A 19,761-nucleotide genomic window follows, 5' to 3' on the forward strand; every position below is an offset into this window, starting at 1 on the left:
AATATAAAGACAAAGAATTTGAAGGAACTGGGCTCATTCAATCAAGAGAAGCACAAGCCTGCAGACATAAATATTCAAAACCAACACTGTTGGCTGCAAAAATGTAGGCTGCACATAGAAAACTAGATAAAACAAACTCGGATTAACTGGGTAGGCTGTGAAATGAATTTCAAACAAGATTTTTAGGAAAACCCAGCAGTGTTTCTCTCCAGCATGCCTAGATATATTAGGCTATTTCAGAACAGAGCCATGTAACTAGAAGACCTCTGCCATTGTTCCCAAGAGTGACCTTCCTTGCACTAAACTGATACAGGACAGCACAGAGGACCCTGGATGTCCATTGATCTATATAACTGAGTGGAGAAAGGCCAGCTTTAAATTATTCTATTTTTTAGAAGTTTTTTGAAGATGGCCCAAGAGACTGTGAATTTCAGTCATACACTGCCATCCAGAATTCTGGGCAAATTCTCTCAGTCATTCTCTGACTTATGGTCCATCTGTAAAGAGAACTTTTGTGTTTCATGAGGAAGAGAAAGCCAGTGATGAACACGTGAAACCATAAGCAGAATAAAGAGACCTCGTAATAAGTGACATCTGCAATGTGTAGCACAATATATAACAATATGTATATATTGCTGTTTGCTTAAGCAAACTGCAGTTATAAATGCATTTTTTTCTTCATACTAAAATCACCAGAAGGATTTTTTTTTAATTTAAAACTGTACATATTTTTTTAGTATGTCACATCACTTTGACTCTTCATTTAACACTGCTTGAACTTCTTCATCTTTCACTATTTTGAAGAAAAGCTGTTCCTAAGTAAAACATGCTCCATGACAGAACACTTTAAATCACAATGTTTGGAATTAATTTAACACTCAAAGAATGTTAAGGCACTTAATAAAATATGTCTTCATAAAAAGCTGTAATACAGCAGAAAATAAAAGCAATCCAGACTTCCAAACACTCAGTGACAGGTTAGAAGAAGTCATCAACAGCAAAAATGTAACTATCAAATTTGGCGTTGAAATATTTTAGGATACTGAAAGTTGGACCTTCAGATAATACTCTCCAATTACATATTGTAAATATTACTAAAGCAAAACTAGGCAATATATTTAGAGCCTAAACATCAGATGCTTTCCAGATACAAAACAAAAGCATTATTACTAATTAGAGAAGTAAATATTAACTTTTTTTTCAGAATGCTTAAATGTTTGCAAAGGTACGAAGAGATAGAAGGAGGCTAATGACAGGAAAACAAAAACAGGAAGAAAGAAAAAACTATGAAAGCAGAACAGAGCAACTCCTACATTATGAAGAAAAAGATGGATTTAAACTGAAATATTTAAGTTCATGACTGATGCAATTGTTTAGGAAGTAATAGTACATAATTCATTTAAATTAAGTTTCCCCTCAACATAAATAACTAACTGGATGGACCTGATATTTGAAGTAACAAGTTTCATAGAGTTTAAAATAACTAAAATAACTTGGTTTAGGCACTGTATTATTTTATTTTTGAAAGCATTTAAGTGGGACAGCATTTAAAATGCTATTTGTGATAGTTAACAGAGAAGTCTTGTCATATTTACACTGATCTTTAGAAAGTAACACAATCCCAAGATCTGATGGACTGTATCCTTAAATGCCCATTTAAGGAAAGAACATCTGTACTAAAAAAAATATGAAAAAAATATTACTATTACATTTGTAGGCATGTCTTTGACTGATTTAAATAGTAAGTTACAAAATATACAAAAAACTTATGAAAATTGTCTTCATACAACAAAACTGAGAACATACTTTGAAAGATAAACTTAGTTTCATGTTTTATTTCCTCCTTCCCACTTTCTTGCCTCAGATACAAGTTTTTTGGTAGCAATGGGATTGCTGCAGTTAAATCAGCTGTCACAAGTGTGTACAAACTCCTAAACTGCTCAGCCTTACTGTGCTATGTGTTTATCAAAAATGTAATAAGCATTCAAACAGCTGTATGAAAAGCATGGTGGGTCAATTTTAAAACAGACCTGAAAACTGGGTAACTACTTGAGAAAATGCCAGACACAGAACACACTGCAAAGTAATCCTTGGAAACAGTGACTTGGAATTTCAATGGACAAGCTAGTTCCAACAGGAGGTTTCAGCAGTCTGGATAAATCTTTGACTGCATGAATTACAGTATCAAACTATCTTGCCTTTTATATACAATAGTAAGACTAATAGTAGAACCACAACTTTCTACATCACTATATATTTGAAGGGATGTTGCAAGCAAAGTCAAAAACTCTTGCTTCAGGTGCTATGAGACATCTTTTACCAAGAGATCTGCCTGTATGCCTAAATGAAAAGATCATCAAGAAACTGTTCAAATAACATCAAATTCAAAAGGGAACAACAACGAGCAACTAAAATGATACTAAAAATAGACAGTTATTACCAAAACTAAATGTAACAGCTTGCTCAGCTTCATCTTCCAACTAGAAATAAGACTGAGTTTTAAAAGTAAAGGTGACTAATCCTTTGATACTAGTTTTTAGGAAAGAATGCTTTCAAATCCTTGTTACCTTCAAAATCAAGACTGTATTATTTTCCTGGAAGATGGGCCATTACTTAATTTTTGTAAATCTTTATATTTTCTTTGCTCATTGGGATGTTTATTGAAGTATGAGTTCATTGTCACACAAAATGCTCAAACAACACAACCTAATGGCAGTTTGGGGCTTTTTTCATTCATAGTCGATTTCCCATTTAAAGGCAGATATCCATTATTTGGATCACTATTCTTTTTCCTATACAAATTTTCTCCTTTCAATCTCCTCTTTTGAAACCTGTAGGTTGCAGAAATTACTGACTCAACATATTTTGTTTCCCATCAAGTTACTAATAAGAAGTTGGGCTATTAGAAAAGGTTTTGTTTTGTTTTTTTAATTTTACTAATACAAGCCATATTAGCAACAACGTCTAAAAATCTCAGTCGGAAAAATAAAAAAATGGTCCATTTTTTAAGTACACCAAAGAAATTAATTTAACTTAGGTACAAAGGTTTGAAGGTCCCGATAAGAAACAAATACAAAAAAAAAGAAAACTGTATTTGAAAGCAAATTTAATCCAGGTATAAAAACATTCAGAATCCTAGCCTTTTTTACCTAACAAAGAAAATATTCTCCTCTTACTTTTGAAATCAGAAACAAAACCTGAAAGAAATGTACTACAATTGTACTTACAGCTACAACAACATGTATATGAGAGTTTCACCATACAATATATCATTTTCTAATCATCAATGTTTTATCATCACATTCATCCACACATCCACACCATTTTAGTAAGTATTACAAAACTCTTAAGAAGTACCATGAACAAGTTTTCCTTTATATTTAAATGCTTTTATTAATGTCTTACCCCACTCTGTTCCATCTCCTGAACTTCGAGCTTCTCCAGCTCCCTCACCATCTTCAGCTGTCACTAAAAAGTCAAATTCTTTCAAAGCTTCTTCAGTATCAGGGTCATCTGTAAGGTCAGCAGCTAAACCTTCATTACCAATCTGCAAGAAGATAAATATTTTCCTGCATTTAAATCATAAACAGATTTTCTAGTCATTTAGGTTAGAAGATATATAGGCTATTCTCACTGAGTAATTTGTTGCAAGTGAAAACATTTTTCAATTTAAAATGCAGAAGAAGAAACTGTGATCTCAGTTGGCCTATCAAAACAAAAAAGAGAACAGTGCAGTCTGCTGAATGTTAGGAAATAAAAAGAACACTGACACTAGCTTTAGCAACAAAAATCCCAGCCTTCAATTTTTATTTAACACAAGAATTAGAAAACTTGGTTGATTTTCTTGCCCTATCAATAGCTCTGCAGAGAGAGCTTATGAACTATGCTTTCTCCTGGTCCAGAAGCCTTTCCTTCTTTTTGCTTTCCAGCTCCATTTTAGTGTTAAGCATAAGCTTGGAATATAGAACATTTTAGGAAAACTCTCTTTTTACTATTTCTAACCATATCTTCACCTTAAACAAACAAACAAACTCTCTGCTGATGCTAAGGCATCAGTGAAAAGTTTTATTTTATTGTTCAGTTCAAGAAATTTTCCACATGAGGTTATCTGCAAAATGTTCTTACTTTTGCAGAAAGAGATCATTTTTATAAAGATAACTATAAATGATTCTTTTGTTTTCTATTAAATAAAAGCTTTGTCAAAAGTCAAAAAGTGAGTGTAAGATCTTCATATATGCTTAGAGACTTACTTGATAATCCTATTACCAGACTTTTAATAGAAAAAAGGGATTCAACTTAATGCTTGAATAATCTCTTTACTAGAAGTCCAAGGTATGGTGAAAACCCCTTCCTGACAAATCAGTTTGGGAGATTTAAGGCTTGCATCAAGCCAAGCTCACACTACCAACTATTCAGGAAAATCCAATGCAGCATTCCTATTTGCAAACAGCCTGGTTAGTTGCTTTGAAGTTTGCAATGTAATATATTAAGTAAACCACCACATCTACTAGTAATGCATCTGCATATAATCCACTCTGATAACAATAGTGCAACAAATACTTTGACATTACATATTTCTATCATCTCTAGAGAAAAAATTCCTTTTGAAAGGGAATTTCAGATCTATAATAAAAAGAAGAAAAAAATTTACTTTGTGTTTCTTATTTATCCGATGCTTTTCTTTTCCTTCCGCAATATCTTCTATCATGTCATTCTCCTCTTCTTCATCACTATCATCTGCATTTTCTAAGAAATTGAATGTTTCAAGAACATCACCAGAATTCCTATATAAATAAAAACATTAAGAGAGAATCCATTTTACTTGCTGAAGAGATTTAGAAGCTTAACCAGATTAAAAAAGATTGCTACCTGACAGCTTAATAACTTAAAAACCAGCAAAACAAGAAATGGCTGAATGAAGAAGTTGCTACATCTGCTTAAGTCCTTATTACAAAAGCACCATTCAATAGACTCCTTCCTTAAAATAACGACTCCAAAGTGATTACCTTACATAATTTAACATCAACACACAATTTTCCTGCATGTCATGTTAGTATGGCATACCTGTATCTATGTAATAACCATATATGTTCTTATGTACAATCAATTTCAGTTAAGTTCATAATTGTGGTGAGCTACACTCACAGGTGCTCACAGGCTCTCCAGCCAAAAGTTCAATGTGAACTGACCAGTACGCATCAATGACTAACCAAATCAAGCTTTATGCATTTCTTATCTCTTCACTTACCTTTTGATTTCCTGTCCCTTTTGTTTTGACGAAGGAGATTCACCCCCATTCAGGATCTGTTCTAAGTTCTTTGTCTCTACTGAACCATTTGGTTCTGAATTGGAGAGCCCAAGCAAAGACCTTACCCGCTGGGAGCGTACATCCAATATTGTATCTGTATAACCTACTTCCTGAAGATACCTAGTTATGTTAAGAGAAGAAAGAAAGAAAGAGGAAAGCAGATTTGATGAAAAAGGAAACTCAGTATTCACTGCTAAAAATGAATGTCATTGTTGTATCATTTAAGGAAAAATAAGTTTCGCAATCCCTCTCACATGGAAAACCTTACTCTGTACTGCTTAAAGCTCAGGACTCTGAGGTCCTGAAGAACAAATCACTATTTGCCTACCTCAGTTATGTTTCATAGAGCTCCTCAAACTGCGAGAAAGAGTATGAATACACCAACATCCAACAACGCTACTTACTGTCGCAGTAACTGTCTGCCTTGCTTCCAGGTCAATTGGCTATTCTGAGGTACTGCAGGAACCTCTGTATCTTTGGTATCTTCTGAAAAACACAGTGCCATAATTAGCACCTAATTTATACTGCCTTTAGACACAAACAAAAATTCCCATCAAGTCAGAAATATGCATCATGATCTCTAGTTTCAACTGGGTATAAATGTACCCAAAATGTGGTACTTGGAAAACAGAATGGGGAGGGAAAAAGGGAGCAGGTAGCATATAAATCTGTAGACCACAATTTTAAGGCACTCTATACAAATACAGGCCCAAAGACCAACATTTCAAAAGAAGTCAAATGCTATTCAACTTATTAAAGAGCCCAGCATTATTAGGAGAAATGCTTTCTTCCATCTGCAATACTTTGAAGAACAAAACTGGCATCATCAACTTGATATTTACAACTACAAAATCAGATGCACTCCAGAAAAGCAGTTAGGATAGCTTATTTTTTTCTTCTTTGGAGTCTTTTCCTTGATTTAAGATAAAAACATTCACAGCTTCTAAAAAAAAAAAAGTCAATTGATTTTGATTTTCAGATTAAAAAATATTTACACCATTTACCCCATAACTTCCCTAGACATATTCCCTATAACAGACCTATGAGAGGGGTGCAGAGAAGAAAGCTGCAATAAATTAAACAGACAAAAATTTATTGTAAAAAAGTTACCTGATTCAAAAGTTGGCATTTTCAAGTCACCTTGGTTCAATTCTGTGCCATATTTTAATTTATGATATTTTGCCCTGAAAAAGTATGCAGATGTTTATCAAATTAGTAGACAAGACTTTGATCAACTCAAAACATCCTACCGTTCCCATTTAAAGCAACCATACCAACATAGTACAATTAGTCCAGCTAGAACTGTTGTGATAATTCTTGCATCAAGCAATTATTTCTAGTCTTTCAAGAACACAGTATTTTGACAATTACTCACAATTATCAAGTAACTTACAGACAAGAGTTTAGTGTGTTCTCCAAGAACGTGGGATTTTTCCTGTGTATCATCTAATAAGAGAATCTTTCAAAAGCCAGCAGGTTCAAGAACTTAGAAGAAATAATTTTTCCACTTGTACCACTGTCATAGGTAGCCAATCACACTACAATGAATGAACCGATTTGGGGTTCCTGCCTATCTGCCACTTTTGATTTCCGCTTCAATTTGTCTCCTGCTCCTGCTCTATCATATCTTTGCTTATGATACCTATCCCTCAGAAGAGCCATGTTAGAGTGATTGTTTCTCTCACCACCTGTATTCTCTTCTGGGTTTTCTCCTCCTCATTGACAGGAGGCTTAGCTTCTGATTTCTTCTTAGTCCTCCTATGCAAAAGCACCTCAGTCCTTCCCATCTTCTGATCTCTGATTCACTAACCCTAATCTCTCCTTCTCCATCTGATATGCCAAGGCCTGAACAGCAGGCCTAGGCCTGAGCTGACTTACATGATGAATCTTGAGCATGATGCAATTAATACCATCAAGCTTCTTTAGTTAAAAATAGATGATCAAAATATTTATATTAGTTGTTCTTAATGCCAAACTGGCTGCTGAAGAGATGTCTGTATAATCTTGTGTAAGATATATTAAGAGATTCTCCTAACTCATGTCCTAAGGGCTTGTTAGTAGGAGAAATCCTCCCAGACTATCCCTAGAGACTTGTTAGTGGAATATTTTAGGCAAAAAGCCTCCCAGCCAGGGCCTGGGATCTGGCCCTGGCTAGCCTGGAAGCATGCCATCAGAACCAGATTATTTCTGCAAAAAAGGCTAACAAGTCACTTGGACTTGTTGATTTGGGCCTATAAAAGCTGGACCTGTTTTTGGGCAAACATGAGACCTCACCTATAAGCAGACACATACGACATTAGAATCTTCCCAATTGCCGGGAAGGCTTCTCCAGGTCCTCACTGCACAAGGACTATGACTCTGGATAACAGTGAAGTGTTTAGGCAATTGGTGATGTATCCTCCTCAATCACTAGTCTCATATAGTAATGATTAGATGTATTACCTTGCTTATTTTTGCCTGTTGCTAAAGCCAAATGAGTAATATGCTTATTGTTTTATCAAATGTATCCCCTTACATCTGCCTCAACTTTAATTAAGACTATTCTTTCCACGGGTGTCTGTGTCCATCCCACCACCCCCATCAATTGCCCAAACACCATCACTTTGTAAAATACTGGTCTTGGTGATACTATTTCCATGAAAGTATACATAAGCCTTCAAAATCTTATCCTCTACCCAAGTTGTCTATCAAAATGTCTTCAGCTCCCTTTACAACCAGGAATCTCATCCAAACTACCTATGCCTATATACTGGAATGCTCAAACTTCATCACTGATCTTTGACAGTTCGACTTTTACCTCCTAGATCCTTTGCAAAAATACTCAAAATCTCATCGTACAGAGCTCTAGGTGTTCTGCACTAGAGCCAAAGTGAAAAATGTCCACAAAAACATTAGCAGCCATATTTTGATGAAGCCCTCTAAGCAATATAGTTGTTATCACTCCAAATGAAACATTTGACCAAAGCTTTAAGAATAAACTGAACAACACTTAGCTTCCATCCATCATAAAAACTATTCTTGAATATGAAACTTCTCAAACAAAGACACATAATGGAACACGTGCTGGACAAAATCAAGGATTTCCAAACACCCTTCTCCAATGCCTGAGCCACTACTGCAAGTGTTTTCAAACTGAAAGTATAAGTTGGTACTCAATGGCACCTTATTTATTTGATGGCAAGGATTTTCTTAAAGATTACAAAAACTTCTGCTAAAATTGCAATTAGGCAGTCTCATTAACAAACTGTCAGTAGATGGCACTATTGACCCTTTTCAGTAAGATAAAATCCCTCATTTCATGGCAATCACACTGCAACTGAAAAATTGTAAAGCTCCTGAAGACTTTTTGTGACCTGAATCCAACTGCCAACTAAACAGAATCATATTTTTCAATTATTTATGAATATGTTCATAGCTCATCCCTGCACTAGTTATACTGTCTACCTCAGGTGCTCTCTTTAAACTGAGAGACAAAACTTTGTAATAGGGCAATGTTCCACCAAGCTTCCCAAATATGAGACGCACAGTGAGACTGGAGAAAATGATTATTGGCTCAAGACAACTGAAGCATGTCTGGTTAACTTGAAATTGGATGGGCTAGAGTTTGCTAAGTCAATCCCTTGTGAAATGTTTTTTCTTGATTGAATGTTTGGTTTAAAATTTGCCATTATTTTCTAAAGCTTGCTGTTCAATCTCCTGAGAACTTTGTCACATTTTCTCATTCACCTGCCTCAGGATATTAAAAAAACCCAAACCCCTTTAAGAAACTTGTCAAGCTAGTCTGGGGCTTTACAAGTACATACTACAATTTATATGCCCTATAAAGTACTGTCAATTTGGGGGGGTAAAAAACCCCAGCAACCCTAAAAACCAAAATGAAAATAATTCAAGTCAAATAAAGTTGACAAAATATTTTTTACTCAATTCATAAGTGAAGCCAATAAAGCACTATAATTGAAAAGCCAACCTAAATTTCTTCAATTTAGAGCTGTGACATACTATTTAGGAGCAGTTGTTCCATTTTGGAGTTACAATTTCAAAACATTAATTAAAATTCTACTTTAACTATTCATTAGCAGAGATAATGATGTATCTGATCTAGAATTATACCAATGACTAGCCACTATAAATAAGAGAAAATATTGCTACATGCAATGAGACCAGTTGTCTTTCACATCACAACTTCAATTTCACAGCAAAAATTTAACCTTATTAAATTCCAATCAACTATGTATTTGCACATCTATTCCTTTCCCTGATGGGGGCATTACTAAATATCTTAAAAAACACTAACAAGCTACAATGTCATTGACAAGTCACTGACAATACTCCTCCACAACACAGAGCAACTGAATTCTACAAGGTGCAATGTTTCAATCTTTGGAGAATTGACTTATCTAAGGCTAGGTTTCCATGAGTAAAAAAGAGATGAAGAAACAACACCCTAACTTGATTTAACTGCTTCCTGCTATTTAACTGTTGAATCACACCACTCAGTTGGAAGGGTGTAAGTTAGCCCAGTCCAAAGCCCACAAAGCCAAAAAAGAGCCACAGCTTTATCATTTCAGCAAGTCTCATTAATTTAAGCACAACACTATGCTAACAAAGCTCAGAGTGGCTCAGAGCACACAACAGACAACATCTGCCTGGGTCTGCAAAGCACAATAAAAGAATACACACTAGATACAAACCAAGAAACCCCATGCATGTAACTGCATAGGACCTAATTTTATTACTAAAAAATCATCAACTATCAAAGCATTTAAGGACACTAAAATAATAACATTTTACTTGTCTAAAAAAGTATTACACATACTTAGAGATAAATACTAGAAATATCAAACTACTTTGTAACAACTACTGCATTTTACTTAATCTTACACACTGATGTTCTGCCTCATAAGCTTTTTCTGAAAAATCACAACAGTTGTCTGAATGAGTTTGTTCCTGACTCCTAACTGGTATTTCCTTGCATGAAACTTTTTGATGGCATCAGGGAATTAGCAACAAGAAAAGAAGAAAAAGGGTCGGGGGAATCAGGTGCAACACCAAAATTTGCTGTCAACAATCTTCAGGTCTGAAATTCTCAGAATTTATTTTGCTTTGGAGCTGGACTATTTTCTTTAGTTGTGATTCTTCAGGGGAACAATGACAAAAAAATAACATCCATTATCCTGAATGTCAAGTGCAACAAGCAAGAAACCAACATAACATAATTCTTGGATGATTTACTGGCAAGTCAGTACCTGCTTGCTTTCAATTACTCAATCCATCATACCTTCACAGTTAGATCCCCTCAAACTACTGAGCATTTGTAGCTTCCTCGTTGCCTCCCACACATTCACCAGTCAACTCAAGCTTCAATTCCTACTTCTAGCAATCTTCATGAGAATTATGGCTGAAACTTATGCCAGGATCTTCCTCTTAAAACCTACTAGAGGGCTGGATTGCACCCACTATCTACAAGAACTAAAGCAAATAGTATGTTCCTGCTGTTATTCTTCTGGTGTATATGTTTACAAGTTTCTTAGCCATCAAATGAATTTCAGAATTTTGTGGGAAGACTATAAGGGCAGCTTCATTTCAGGAAAGGAACGAGGTTTCACCAATGCCATTCAACTTGAAATTGTGCATCCTGTTATAGGATGCCTTCACGCTGCAGGTGAAATTAAGTGCCTGATTCATCTCAATAAGTGGGCAATTCTCACTGCTTTACGGTGTACATTTGCAGAAAGTCCCTACACAGCACACAGTTCATTCCTGCCAAAATACGCAAAACCTTTTCCTTCAACTTCAGAAAGTTACTTACATGCAAAACACCTGCATCTACCATAATGGCATATTATTTCTTTGATTATATGCTCAGTGTTAGTTACACCCCAAGACCTGCATACCTTTCATCTGCCTTGAAACCAGAGTGACTTGTACATTACCTGAAGATATTGATATGACAATGCAACTTTTAGCCATATACTGTCTGGAAGCCTTGAGTTACTTTTTATTAAGAGGACAGGGCTGAATGAAGTAATAGGTCCTTTATGCCTATTACTTCACCAGAAAATATATGATGTGCTGATGTGGCTTTCTGTATGAATATACAATGTTTTCTGAAGCACCTTGCTGCAGTGTGAAGCAATATCCTGTTTCAGCTATCCCAGTTTCTCAGGTGTGCCAATACCTTCTCCCTTTCCCCCCCGCCTTTGCCCCCTTGCTAAGTGCTGTCCATCAATCTTAACATTCCATCAAGGGCATCTCTGACTGGCGAAGTTCAAAAGATGCGCCTCAACCCTGGGGTCATTGGCCTAGCCAAGTGACATTTGTCCCCTGAGCCTTCCCCCCCTCTTACCTAGTGGGTGGCACACCTACCCCCTTCCCCTCCCCCTGTCCCCGGGCTTAAAAGGACCCTGGCACCACGCGGTGCTCATTCTGTTGGAGCCGTTACAAGATTCAGATGTCTGTGACCCTGGAATAGAACTCTGGATTAAACCCTCCAGCAGAGGGTCTCCTTTTCTCCTTCACCATCGCCTAAAGCCTTTCCACCAGAAGTAAAACTGAGTTCCTGCTTGCCTGGACTTGTTCCAAGTGCCAGCTGCAACATACAGCCAGCCAAAGGTGTCTCTGAGGTGAAACCACCTCAGCTGCCACCTCTGGTCAGGCAGCAAGGGACAGAGGAGCCCAGGCACGTTCCATCCGGTAACACTGGGATCTTATTCTAATAGCACCTCTATCCTGGACACTTCACACAGAAGAACAAAGCTATCTTGCCAAAACATTCGGTTTTAATAGGAAAACAACTGAAACTTATTTCTGTACTAGTCCCTTACTGATAACACTGATCCATAAAGTAAAATATATTTAGACATACTTACACTTGGACAACTAACTTAAAAATAGGCAGGTGAAATCTCACCACATTTTGCTACAAAATTTTAAGTTTACTCTGACAGGAATGTTCCCCCAAAACCAAAGTACACAAATAAAGACTACAAATTTTGTTGCCTGTCAAGGTGTTTCACCATTGGACTCAGCTACTTTTTAGAAGCAAGTTAAAATTAAAAATAAAAACTGAGTCCTCTAGTGAAAGTATAGGCACTTGACAAGATTATTTCCCAAGTGATTTCACAAAATTAACTACCAGTTTTGGTCAAATGAAATAACCAGGCAACAAAGAAGGTAGGTTTGAAGGACATTAGCCTGTACAGACTGAATGGAATTTTAATTTTTTTAAGCAGGAAATCAGTGCTACAGAAAACACACCCGCTGAGGCTAAATATGCAAGCATCTACCACATGAAAAAAAAAAAACCAAAAACAACTACAAAATGAAAAAAACAATTTTTAAAGGATTTTGGTCCTTCACAAAATATAGTTTTCATCGTGCAACACATACAACATAGTTGAAAAGGATTAAGAGAGCAGTATTTTTCATCCTTTCCAATTTAATACAACTAAAGCACAGATGAAGGTATAGTAATAAGGTATGAACCCTTTGGGTATGTTCACTCTTACTCAGTATACCATAACTTGAACCCAGAGAAGGGAAACTGTCCCATTTGTCTATTTAAGACAGAAGTACAAACATTTTGCAAATTATGCAACTTTTTATTAGAGAAGACACTAAGTTGTTAGCAAACACAGGGTGAAGACAATCAACTTAAAGGTAAGTTTACATAAAGTAAATCACAATAATAAGGCATTTCACTTAATGGAAGGGAATTCATCTTAGTCTATGAAGTTTTTCAGGTCAGAGAAAAACTAAACCATTTGTATACCTACCTTTCTTGTTTTAATGCATATTCCAACATTTTTATTCTTCTCACTAAATCTTTCTTCAAATTTTCTTGGCCCTTTCTCTCCCCTTGTAAAAATGCTATCCGAGCCTGAAAACACACAAAAAAAGCAAAAACATATTTTATTCCCTTTGGTACCCAAAATAAAGCAACAAAGTCTGTCACACAAGGAAGAAAATAAGAAGGAAGAAAGAAAAAGAAAAAAACCTGTATTTTATTAATTATTTCAGCAAGTCAATAACAACAGAAGTATTTCTACCCTAGACTGAGTATTATTTTCTTTTCAAGATGAACCGGTATTAAAGCCTGTGTAGTAACTCTACAAGAAGGCAGAAATGGCAACCATATGGAACATTTTGATATATACACACACATGTCCTTTGAGCATTTTTAGCATAAGTTCTATTATACATTTTCTTCCAAACCAAAAGCCATATTAAATTAGGTACACTGCAACTAGCAATTCACCTTTTAATGCCACTATACTGAACAGATTAAAAAATTATTACCTAAATTCAAATACAGAACTTATAAATCCATTACACAGGAAACAACTATTTTATGGATTCACATTTTATTAGCACTGAAAACAGCTGAATTTTAGACTATCAAGGGACATTTGGGTTTAGTGTGCTGCTCTATATGAAGAAAAATAACGATTTCTTTATTTCAAAGCGTCAGTCATACTACCCACCTAACATAAAAAGAAGCAAGGAAAACTCCTACTTGCCTGCTAACCTAGTAGAAGATAATAAATTCAGCAGAACATATAAGCCATCTCAACTAGTGCAAAAAATTATAGTTGAAAAATAAACATAGTAAGTTTGTCAAGGAAAAAAGTAGTCTCTTCACTACAAAGTGAAAGGACTTGTGTTTTGATTTTTGCAAGCCAAAATCCTAGGGAAGACAAGTGAATTAGTAGATGGGAACACAAGATTTAAACAGTTAATGACATTAGTGGATTTGCCATCATCACAGAAACATCATTACAAACTCATTTGTCCTCTCTATGACTTTAAATTGACTGAAGTCATTGAATAGCTAATTCCGTACTAGATTCAACATAAAATTTCTTGGAGAAGGGATTTAGACTAAGGAGTAAAGTAGAGACCACACTGCTCTACTGAGCTCAAGAACACCACCATTTCATTACCCCAGGAGGCATGGGGAGGAGGGAGGAAGTGCTAGGATCGGCACCCAATCTATATGAGAAGATTTTTGTAAAGGGCGTGGTTGCACATTTTCATTACTCAGTGGTTACAGCCTTCAGGCTAACCAGGGTGACAGCATTGATGCATTCTGCACGGCTCCTTTTCTGAGCCCAAGTGATATCGCCGTGTAAGACTTCACAGATGAACCCCTGATTTTAGCCACTCTGGCCTTGTGCTCAATGGTGAACCAAATTAAAACATGTTTCTTTACTTTGCATAAGTTAACTCCTGATTTAATCAATTAAAATCCTGGTGAGAACAAGGCAGTTAAGAGTATTGCAGTTAAAAGTCTGTCATGAAAACACTCAACTAACCACGGGCATTTGGTGAGAAAAAGTAAGGAACCAAAGTGTATTGCAAGAGAGGAGGGACTGGGGAGGAAACAACACCAACTTGACACCAAAAAACCACAAATGTACCCAAACAGATGGTACTGTTTGCACAAATATGTAAAGATAAAAGGTAGAGAACAAGATCCAGAATCAGCAAACTCAACAAACCCAACTATACTCAACTGCAACTATGCTAGATTCCAAAACACACTCCAAAAATTATTCTAATCAAAAAGAAAATTAACAGCCTTCTGCAGAAAACTACAATTACCCGTAAGTTCCACTCCTCTAGTACTTAGGGCAGAACTGACCAATTTCACAAGCCTAAAATACTATCCCAATTTTCACTAGTCAATGCACAGTTGCTCCACAGCACACATAAAAGAGTTACAAATGTGGGGGTTTTTTAAAAAAATGTTACCTGCACATTTGCACAACAGCATACTACAAACACTTGGGAGTTACTGGCTGCCCACAGACTACATCTACAAAAAAAACCTCAGAACTACTCTGGTAGTTCTCTAATGAGGGTTATGAAAGCTCCTATGCCCTTTGACTTGAATGCAGTTCTCAACTCTTTCCAAAATTAAGGTCTTCTGTAAGTGATGGGCTTCTCCTCTTTACTTATCATCCATTGGCCAGCACCCTTTTATAACTGACAAAAAGATTTTGACAAATCTTAGCTGCAAATGTTGACCCTTATTTCAACCTCAAGAGAGGAAAATAATGTACTTGTAACCTACACAGAGGGAGGCATCTGCTTCCTAAATGCTCACAGCCCAACTTTTTCCTTATGGAAACGCTTCTGGAGTACCTGGCCACACAAAATCAAGTCTCCATACTTGACAGTATTGCCCAGATCTCATACTTTTCAACCAGATAACTTAACGAGCTACATGATCTTGAGAATTAATCTAGTACAGAATAATGATATAAAAATAAAACCTAAAAAAATATAATAAACCCCCAAAGATTTGCTTTACAAAAAGAGCCCAAGAACCACTTTTCTATACAATAGTGTTTATAACAATTACAGAGTCCAATAGGTTGAGCAGAAAGGTTACCACACAAGAACATGCTTTGCAGTTAAGGCTCTGACATTTTTGTCAATATTACCGGACTTCTTTTATCAGAATTGCTTTCTGTAATTGTTTGTATACATGTTCGACTGATTTGGGGATTTTTTACTTTTTCTCACTGTAACCATCACATGGCTAAAACACAGCAGAAGTTAGCTATGCAGAAGTTAAGAGCTCACTCTTTAGAAACATGGAAAATCAATTTAGACTTGAGGTATACTTAGTCATCAAGACCTTCAATACAAAACCAAGAATCAGATCACCAAAACTCCGCTCTAGAAATTAATCAACTTGCTTCCTTCAGTCTTGAACTGAGAAAGGACAAATGTGAAACCTGATACACTGCATGACCATGGGCCTTATGAATTAACACACATCCTTTTTTGAAAAGCAGTAAATCTCAGGGTCAATAAAAGCACAAAGTAAACAAATTGCCCTCAGGGGTGATGAACTTAGGTTCCATACACAAGACAAATGCTCAAAAAATTATATCTACATAACACAACTTTCACAATCCTTACATACTCATTTCCTTTGAAACAGTTCTCAGGAGAGATAAATTTGATACGATTTGTAAATATACTGATGACTTAAGACTGAAGCACAAAAACTGGGAAATAAAATGGCACACAACAAATTCTCACTCACCTTTCCACCCCACACTCCACCCTCCCCAGTTACAACAGAATTCCTTCCACTGCCTTCAACTGATCTGAAAGTCCTCAGGCTGACACCAAGAGGACCAATCCTCCTCCACCTCCTATTTCTGTCCCTTCTACTGTGCTGACTTAGCTGCTTGTGTTGACACACATCGAGTCTACTGAGAAAATCATTCTGTTTATTTTTTACTTGGTTCTGACTTACATCAGTTTCCTGATCCTACTCTGTCTGTAAAGCCACGGGAGTAACTCAGCCTGGCACAAGGGATGCAAACAGGATACTGAAGTAACAACCCCTTTCAGTGACAACATTGTCTTAGTTCAGCCTAAACCGACCATGATATCATAACCTGCATTCTAAGGTTTAAAAAACATGAGCAGAGAGACTATGAAAATCAAACACAAATCTTAACTCTTCTGAATTGAAAATTCAATTAAAATGCATTTTTTAAAATGTATTAGCAAGAACACTTCTTAAGGGGGAGAAAACCACATTCTTTTATAAAGCATGTAATAGTTCTGTAAGTAAAAATATTGCCACTCATGGCTTACAAAAATCCAGCTGGATTTAGTTGTGCACAGATTCTGTTAGAACAGTTTTCAATCCGGGTAAGGACTGTATTTTCAATTCTTCAAAGCCTAACCAAGGCTTTAATTTTCAGGGCAGGTTCCTTCTCTTCTACCAGCCTGTAAATTTTTGTATTTTCAGTATTTTCACAAAGCCCTGAGATCTACTATGTTTCTACAAAACTGACATTTAAACAACTCTGGGCTCCCTCTACACCTTGGCCCTCAGCTGCAAGTAAGAGTACCACCACACCAACTTGCTCAGCTTTAATATGAAAGAGAATTCAGGGAGCTTTGAGAAGTAGTTAGAGTGACACATACTTTGTATTTGTGCAAGGATGCATTAAATAATGCCTGAAACTGGGCAAGATAGAATTCAAGGATAAAAAGAATTACCGAATAGCTGCTTGAACAGTATGGATCCCAGGACAAAGAATTATCTGGGGTTAAAAAACTACAAAATGCACATAAAGAAAGGAACAAATAAAAATTCTAACATGTAATATTGTACACTTCGCAAACTTAGTATTGTTTTAACAGCATGCTGCATTTAAGATATACATGCATTTTCTAGTTGAAAGGGGTTTCATCATTTCCTTTTAAATAGGAAGTCTGACAATACTCAAAATAGTCAACAGTCTTCCACAGAAACTCTAAAACCTCAAACAAGAAACTTTCCCTTAAATTATAGGAATAATTAAAATCACATTTCACTGATACTCCACATCCCTAGTATGCAATTATACTGTTTGATCAAAGTGTAACAGAAGACCTAAGTAGCTTACTAAGTAGCTTACTTATACATAACTTTAAATTATTAATATTGTATATCATTTGGAAACTCATATATGAAAATTTAAAGGAAAAGAAAATGAGGATTTCCCCCCACCTCTTATTTTGAAAGAAACTCCTAAAACTTCAGAATTATTTTCTACATGTCATACAGCACCAAGCATAGTAGCATTCACATTAAAATTGCACTTTATTCCTTCAACTTGCCAGAAAAGCTGGACAAACTTCACATTGATCAAATGTATTTCTCTAAGCCATTGAGGAAAACAGAGGGAAGTTATTACAACATTTTGGGAAGGTAAAATTACATATGTAACCTAAAGGTTATATAGCCATATAGGATTTGATAGTCCTATTTTCTTAATAAATTCTGACATGCCGTATTTAAAATACTTGCTGAGCATCTCAAACCTAGTGAAACGTATTAAAGGGAAAAACAGGCATAAAAGAAATCTGGATGGTAAAGCATGGAAAACTGATTAAAACCCTTCTCTTCCACTGTTGAAACACTAACACTTTCCCATACAATTCAAACAATCAAATTTAATAAGTATACCAATACAGGACTACACTCAGAAAATACCTTGTTTCAATTTCAGTTCTGAACATTGTTAACTCTTAATATCTGTAAATTTATTTTGAAAGAACCCAACTGTATGTGAAGTAATTCCAGCTATGCACTGCTTGTTTTGTTTTTCCAAAGTCCATTCAGACTTCCAGGAGGAAGGTAGGAAAGGCCTGCCAGTAATTTTGAAAGAAGTGCAATACACTGAAACTACTCAGGGCACACATTAAGCGTATGCTTACCCTAACAGGGCAGGTCACAAACCTCAAAACAACAGGAACATTTTATCACACAATAATACTAATCTAATAATGATTTTTAGATGTTTATTATGCTGAAAGTGAAGTAGTAGTAGTTCACTCTCATTTAAGAGTGAACACATCTGTGCATGTATCAAAGTTCCAGTTCCCATTCACAAAAGGGAAACTGAACATAAGAGAAGCCTTCACCTTCATTTTTCAACAAACACAGTTTAAAACTTCAACTCCTTCAGAACAACTAAATGCATGAGTTTTAGTGCATTCTTACAGATCTGCTTATGTTTATATATTTATTGTGAATGCAATTAATCCTTAAAACTGTCAATTGAGGACTAAAAGAAGAGACCTTGACTACCATAAATAAATAAATATATATATGTAAAAAAAAATCTTTATTTTGTAAATTAAAGTCTTGAGATACTCTCTCTAGTAGGTTGCACAGTACAATACATGTCAATGGCAACATCAGGATCGTACGTGTTTTAAAGACATAATACTCTTAAAGACCCTGTAGAATAAAAAATAACTGGAAGACAAAAAAAATATAGAAACAACACCTCATATATATTAACAGAAGATCTTCCCTTCATAAAATAAGCTCAGGTAAAAGATGTGGGAAAAAAAAAAAGATTTTAACAACTGGTTAACAGCAGTGCACATCTGAACAACATTTGCAACTAAATAAAGTAATTTTCTGCATAACCTTATGAAGGGTCAGGTAAATATGGGGATAGTAAACTACTACACTTAAGAGCAGCAAAGCTAAAATGTTTCCTGAAGGTTACACTTTTACAGATCTTTTCCATTTGAGCTGATGATCATCTCTTGCTCCCCAATTTATACTTTTTTCAAAAACTCAAGTGATCAGTTTCTGACAGCTTGTTAAAAGCAAATCCTAACCACTAGAAAAGTGATGTCTGGAGCAACTTTTGGACAAGAGCAGCAGAAACAAGAAACCCAGCTAGGTCTAAGGAGGTTAATGACACAGCTGACATACAAGAGGATTTACGCATTCCTAAGTCCCCATCAGGCTGCAGTGGGTATGGGAAAGACCAGGCTCACAAAACTTTCTCCTTTCCTTAACCTGTCCTTCCTCTTTCCAACTCTCACCACATCAGTCACATTGAAAGGTTTGCCTCTTCACTACTGCCAAGCTTAATCAGCTTCTTCAACCAACTCAGAGAAAATCCTCATCTGTG

General features: G+C 35.8%; 1 protein-coding gene across 4 annotated transcripts in view; it reads right to left on the reverse strand.

Annotated features, from left to right (window-relative positions):
• The window catches only part of STRN3 (striatin 3), a 60,698-nt gene that overhangs the window by 28,082 nt on the left and 12,855 nt on the right, over positions 1–19,761 (reverse strand). For 3 of the 4 annotated variants that reach the window (XM_066552878.1, XM_066552877.1, XM_066552875.1), the window contains exons 2-7: positions 13,084–13,187; positions 6,419–6,492; positions 5,713–5,794; positions 5,249–5,428; positions 4,652–4,784; positions 3,406–3,547 (exon numbers count right to left, since the gene is read on the reverse strand). In XM_066552878.1, the coding sequence (XP_066408975.1) occupies positions 3,406–3,547; positions 4,652–4,784; positions 5,249–5,428; positions 5,713–5,794; positions 6,419–6,492; positions 13,084–13,187 (715 nt within the window). The remainder of the gene's footprint in view (positions 1–3,405; positions 3,548–4,651; positions 4,785–5,248; positions 5,429–5,712; positions 5,795–6,418; positions 6,493–13,083; positions 13,188–19,761) is intronic. The other variant, XM_066552876.1, reaches the window with a different exon arrangement.

Source organism: Molothrus aeneus, chromosome 6, assembly GCF_037042795.1.
Source record: "Molothrus aeneus isolate 106 chromosome 6, BPBGC_Maene_1.0, whole genome shotgun sequence".
In the NCBI taxonomy this organism is placed as follows: domain Eukaryota; kingdom Metazoa; phylum Chordata; class Aves; order Passeriformes; family Icteridae; genus Molothrus; species Molothrus aeneus.